Consider the following 6,000-nt stretch of genomic DNA (forward strand, 5'->3'; position numbering starts at 1 on the left):
TATGATTGAATGAAAGTAGATTGGAGATGATCTTAAATGGCATTAATATAAACCAACACTTTCAAATTATAAATCTTAAAATCTAACCTAATAAATGAAAATCAATTTTGCCAAATGTCATGTTCTCATTAAATTTGACACATGTCATTTTCTAAGAGTTTTTTTGAATTATTTCTTTTCCACTTGTCATTTTCTTAAATTTTTTAGTTTTCTTAAATTTAAAATCCACATTTTAAAGAGATTTATATATGTAAAGTATATCATTTCTATTAAATTTCATAATAAATGTTCTACAACCTTTATTATTTACTTTATTTATTATATTCCTTGTATTTATGTAAAATTATTACTTTAAAAAATATGTAATGCATAATTTTATATTAAATTTTTTTATAAACCCGTGTAATACACGGGTCTCACACCTAGTATATATTAAAAGGATCCCCTTCCAAAATCCAAACTAACCCTTTCCAATTTCCATTCCCGTTTCATTTGTCTTTTTTTAAAATACCCCACATTACAGTGTACGGTTTTCTTATTTTTCCAATATCTCACAAATGAGATGAGACAAACTTTAAATCAAATTAATTTAGGTGTAACAAAGGTTTAGCGACCGAATTAAACATGTATGAATGTCTGTTGCTGCTTGGTGGTATTTGTCTTGATACATACTATGCTACATCATTGTGCTAATGTAATTACCATATTGTCCTTGGATCTAATGCAGCGTTGCTTTCCAAAAGCTGCCGGCCACATATGACATATTCTTGGTGTTTCTATTCGTCTCTTGTACATATGCGATATATTTTTCATCTTATAAAACGTGAATCACATATATGTCTCAGGATCCACAACATAGCATTCACAGAAGAAATTAAGAACAAGATGGAGGGGATAGTGCACAAGACGATAAGTGTGAATGGGCTCGACATGCACATAGCAGAGAAGGGTGAAGGTCCAATAGTCTTGTTCGTCCATGGCTTTCCTGAGCTTTGGTACTCCTGGCGTCACCAGATTGTGTATTTGGCTGATCATGGTTACCGAGCTGTGGCACCAGACCTTCGTGGCTATGGCGACACAACAGGTGCACCAGTGAATGACCCCACCAAGTTCACCATCTATCATCTGGTAGGTGACTTGGTTGGGCTTATTGATGCGATCACCAGTGAAGGTGAAAAGGTGTTTGTTGTTGGTCATGATTGGGGTGCCGTCGTTACTTGGCACTTGTGCATGTTTAGGCCGGATAAAGTCAAAGCTTTGGTGAACCTGAGCGTGCCCTTTCTTCCCTGGAACCCAATGGGAGACATGGTCAAGATGATGATAGCCGCATATGGGGAGGATCATTACATGGTCAGGTTTCAGGTACTTATTCCTACACCCCATCACGACCACTACCCATCGAATTTATTTTCATTTTGCAGCCTTATGCAATAAGAAAGACCATCTTAATTTTGTCAACCAGTTTCTTATATATGACTTTACTTCCTTACATATATGCGTGTCTATAACTGTATATATATAGGTACCTGGAGAAATTGAAGCTGAGTTAGCTGAAATGGATACTAAAACTGTTGTGAAAAAGTTGTTGACATTTCGAGAACCAGGACCAATTTATATTCCTAAAGGTAAAGGATTTAAACATTCCCCTATCGATGCCCCAGTTACCTTGCCACCTTGGCTGTCAGAAGAAGATGTTGAATACTTTGCTAGCAAACTCGAGAAGACGGGTTTTACTGGTGGAGTTAACTACTATCGAGTCCTTCGTTTGTAAGTTCCCCTTCGCTACATGCCCTCGTATTTCCAGTTATTTTGTTTCCTGTTGATATATATATATATATATATATATATATATATATATATATATATATATATATATATATATATATATATATATATATATATATATAGGAATGAGTTCTATGAAAAACAAATAACTAAGGCAACATCTACCGGAACCAATAATCAAATGACACGTGTCCATTTCTTTCTTCACAAGTAATGTATTGTGGAAGTGATGTGTTGTCATTTTTTCATTGGTTCAAATATATGTTGCCCTAATCATTCATTTTCCATATAACTCTTCCCTATATATATATATATATATATATATATATATATATATATATATATATATATATATATATATATATATATATATATATATATATATATATATATATATATATATATATATATATATATATGGGAAAATGAATATACCTTTAAGGGTATATAAGGTTAGGTACCCCAACTTACCATACTATGTTGTTTTATATCATATAATATATTATAATTGTCTAATGTTCTTATAATTTAATTTCTAACTTGATTTACTTCCAAGATTTTTATAAATTACACATTTATGTTCCTCTTATATAATTTTCATTTTCAACTATAATATATATAGTCTAGTGGTGTTTGGGAAAAAGATGTGATGTAAGTGAAAGATAATAGTGAAATTTCAAATATCTTGAAAGTAAATCAATTTCGGGTTGAAATTTAAGAACATTATAGTGAATATATCAAACAAAACGAGGTATTATAGTGTGTTTGGGTACCTAAGCTTATATACTCTTAAGGATATATTCACTTTTCCGATATATATATATATATATATATATATATATATATATATACACACACACACACACACACTTTATGTGAGAAACATGATTCCATTAATTACCCTGTTGCTTGTACCATTACAGGAACTGGGAACTCAGTGCATCATGGAGTGGTGCCAAAGTGATAGTCCCCTCAAAATTCATCACTGGAGACCAAGACTTGGTGTATCACATGCCTGGGGTTAAAGACTATATACATAATGGGGGGTTTCAGAACGATGTTCCTTTGTTGGAGGAGGTGGTGATAATGGAAGGTGCAGCCCATTTTATCAACCAAGAGAAGCCTGATGAGATTAACAAGCACATAATTGAGTTTTTGCAGAAATTCTGATTTACTAAATCATCTCAACCCAACAGTTGATATGGGCGCTAAACCAAGATCCATGGCTCTTAATATGTCGGGTTTTAATAATTTGGGAAGTACTATCTTGATACCCATCTTTTATTTTTCATGTTCTACAAGATGGTTGGTTTAGGGGTATCACAATTTATGAACTTATTAAAGTTTTATATTAATTTTTCTATAAGGCATTGAACTCTTCAAAATTTTAATGAAATGTATTTTTAATAATAAAAAAGTTTTTATTCCCATTGAAGAGTTCAATGATCATTGAATTTTATATTCACTGAATGCCAAGATGACATTCTTTAATATGCAATGGAACTATGAGTCCTGCCAAATAGTAATGTCACTTCATTCAACTCTTCCATGAAACTATGCAATGTGGATGCTCTTACTTCATAATCTCATTTTTGCATTGACTAGGTGAACTTTTTATTGTTAATTCATATTCAAATATCCTCTATTAATTGGGCTTACTAGATTTTAAAAAGTTGTAAATTGGTTGTAGTCTTCACCACTAATAAAAGCTAAAACCAGTGGGGAAAGAATCCTCGAAACTTTGAGAATGAAAGCTTGTTTTTATAAGAAAAGACCACATCAATATGAGTAGAAAGACAAAGTTGTAGAACAAGTGAAGCAAACAGTGATATTGTATAAGGGCATCTACAATGGATTGAACTTCATAGAGTTTAATGGATTGTCATATCATTTTTTATCCCATAAAACTCTATCTTTTTTGTTCTACAATGCATTAAACTCTACAAAGTTCAATAGAAAATTACAAAAGCTAATTTATAGTATATACTTAAGAATTAAAAAAAAAATTCCATTGAAGAGTTCAGTGACCATTGAACTCCAAAACAATTGAATGCCAATGTGATATCTCATTATGGTATATGTTAATCCCTTGAAAGAAATATAGACTTGCTGTAACACCCTATTTTGAATCGTATCCTAATTTGGTGTCGTGACCCAAAGACAAGTTATTGTAAGGCTTGGAGCCTTGGGGAATGAGAGGTTTAGACCCCTTTGGGTGGGGATAATGTAGATTAGGTGATCCAAGAGTTCGATTTATGTTTTGGAAACCAAGGGTATACCGAAAAGTGGTAGTTCGGGCCTTTTATGAATTTTGGATTTAAGTTCGGAAAGTTTTAAGGCAAGAATGAGTTGATAAAAGTGTAGAGCTTCTCATTACCTTTCTATGGATACAAGGATCGTCGAAATCGGACTTAGAACGAAGAAGTTATGTGTAACATTCAAAAAACACAGGCCAAAAATTTCATTTTTAATTAAGTTATTATAAAACCATTTAGTATAATTGATGGGTTTTAAGCAAAAGAACATTCCTATTTACACATGCAAAACCCTAAAACTTTGGATCTAGGTTTCTCTATTGTACATGCAAATTTATCCAAAGCTTGAAACCCTAATCTAGCATACTATAAAATTTGAAATCTACTTCTAATACAAGTTTAGATGATTACCTTTTGATAGTAGCAAGAATCTTCAATCTTCAAGAGTTTGGTATCACAATTGTAATACCTCTAATGGCTTACAAACACCAAGGTAAGAAGATAATTGAGAAGAGAGGAGGAAGAGGCACAATTTCGGCTATAGTAACTCTAGGGTTTCTCAGGTGGCCGAAATTTGTAGCCCTATGGGTCCTTAAATAGCTGAACTGCTAGGGTTTCTGTATCAAGAACCCAAGAAATAGCATGCGATGAATCATTAGATTGAATAGTATAAATACCTGCGTAGGACAACTTGATCTTTCCATCCTTGATATCTTGCAGATATTTCGGGCAGCTTCAATTCCAATTCCTTTTGTCATAATAGTAGTAGCACCCTGCATCCTTTAGGTTTGAGGTGGGTGCAGCAGGACCAGCCTTAGTTCCACTAGAAAAGGTGCCATCTTGGGACTTTCCCTTATGGTGGCTCTTAGAAGGAGTCTTTGTCACACCCCCAAACCAAACGGCGGAAACGTCTGGGGGTGGAGGACTTCATCTGTAGTATAACAACACATGCATCATAGTAATCAAAGTACAAACAACCATTGTATTTAAAAAGTAAAAGTATTTACATGTGTTCAATCTCTGTATATTGACACCAAAATAGTTATAGAAAAATACATGAAACATGAGTCAAAACGTGTTCATCTTCTCAAAAGCTCGGGGAGTACATGTCTACTGATTCCCTGAGAATACAAGTAATTTGAAAAGAGAGTATCAACATAAAATTGAGTGAGTGCAGAAGTAATTATGTTTTCTATTATGTGAATATGTAAACTGTTCCAGAAAATCCTATATTTTCTGCTGTATATGAAAAGTAGTTTTAATCCCATAAAACCATTCTGTTTGTAAACCATTGTTCTATATTTGTATCCATTTTATAAAACCTGTAAAAATGAGTGTGCCTGGTTTCACCAGCTGTTATTATAAATTGTAATGTAGTACTGTAATTGTATCCTTGTAAACTAGTACTTTGAAAATGTACTCATGTTTAGTTAATTATACACTAACGTATTGTTAATATCTTTTTAATGAGTTATTTTAATCATACTATGACAAGATGGCTTGAAACAACGCTTTGAAGACGTTAAAAACCATTGATAACAACTGTCACTCATAGGCATGTATGCCCGACTTTAGCTAGCAGCCTGAGTGCAGGGTTGTCAATACCAATATAGATCTATACACACTTGTTTCGATCCCCGGCTGGAGATTCTGGTTATAATATCATGACTTTAACTATGTTGTTTAAATGAATAAACAACGTAAACACGTTGTCTCATAAAAAGCATATAAACGTTACGTGTATAATGAAAACCCAATCATTCTGAAATAAATGATTGATAGTATGTTCTTTGTTTAGTATACTCTGAATGTACTTGAAAGTTGTATACTCTTGTTTAGTTTTGAATCAAACTCTTGTTCTTATACAATAGTATAAACCAACGTTCTTGTAAAATAGTGTACTTTAGTATACTTGACTCATGAGTTAGTGTTCTTGAATCATAAATTATACCTGTTGTAA

General features: G+C 32.7%; 1 protein-coding gene across 1 annotated transcript; it reads left to right on the top strand.

Annotated features, from left to right (window-relative positions):
* Window positions 1–775: 775 nt before the first annotated feature.
* Window positions 776–3,353, top strand: LOC145094333 (epoxide hydrolase 2-like). The gene is made up of 3 exons (XM_079032578.1): window positions 776–1,362; window positions 1,523–1,767; window positions 2,709–3,353. The coding sequence occupies exons 1-3, from the start codon at window positions 796–798 to the stop codon at window positions 2,953–2,955; spliced, it is 1,059 nt and encodes a 352-aa protein (XP_078888704.1). The 5' UTR covers window positions 776–795; the 3' UTR covers window positions 2,956–3,353.
* Window positions 3,354–6,000: the final 2,647 nt, after the last annotated feature.

This window comes from Lactuca serriola, chromosome 3 (genome assembly GCF_051521515.1).
Source record: "Lactuca serriola cultivar US96UC23 chromosome 3, Lser_US96UC23_V15, whole genome shotgun sequence".
NCBI classification, from domain to species: domain Eukaryota; kingdom Viridiplantae; phylum Streptophyta; class Magnoliopsida; order Asterales; family Asteraceae; genus Lactuca; species Lactuca serriola.

Bases quoted from the DNA above. Each gene is read 5' to 3' on its own strand.
- LOC145094333 (XM_079032578.1), top strand. From the start codon at position 796: ATGCGATATATTTTTCATCTTATAAAACGTGAATCACATATATGTCTC. The intron at 1,363-1,522 runs GTACTTATTCCT...GTATATATATAG, and splicing joins ATTACATGGTCAGGTTTCAG to GTACCTGGAGAAATTGAAGC. The intron at 1,768-2,708 runs GTAAGTTCCCCT...GTACCATTACAG, and splicing joins TACTATCGAGTCCTTCGTTT to GAACTGGGAACTCAGTGCAT.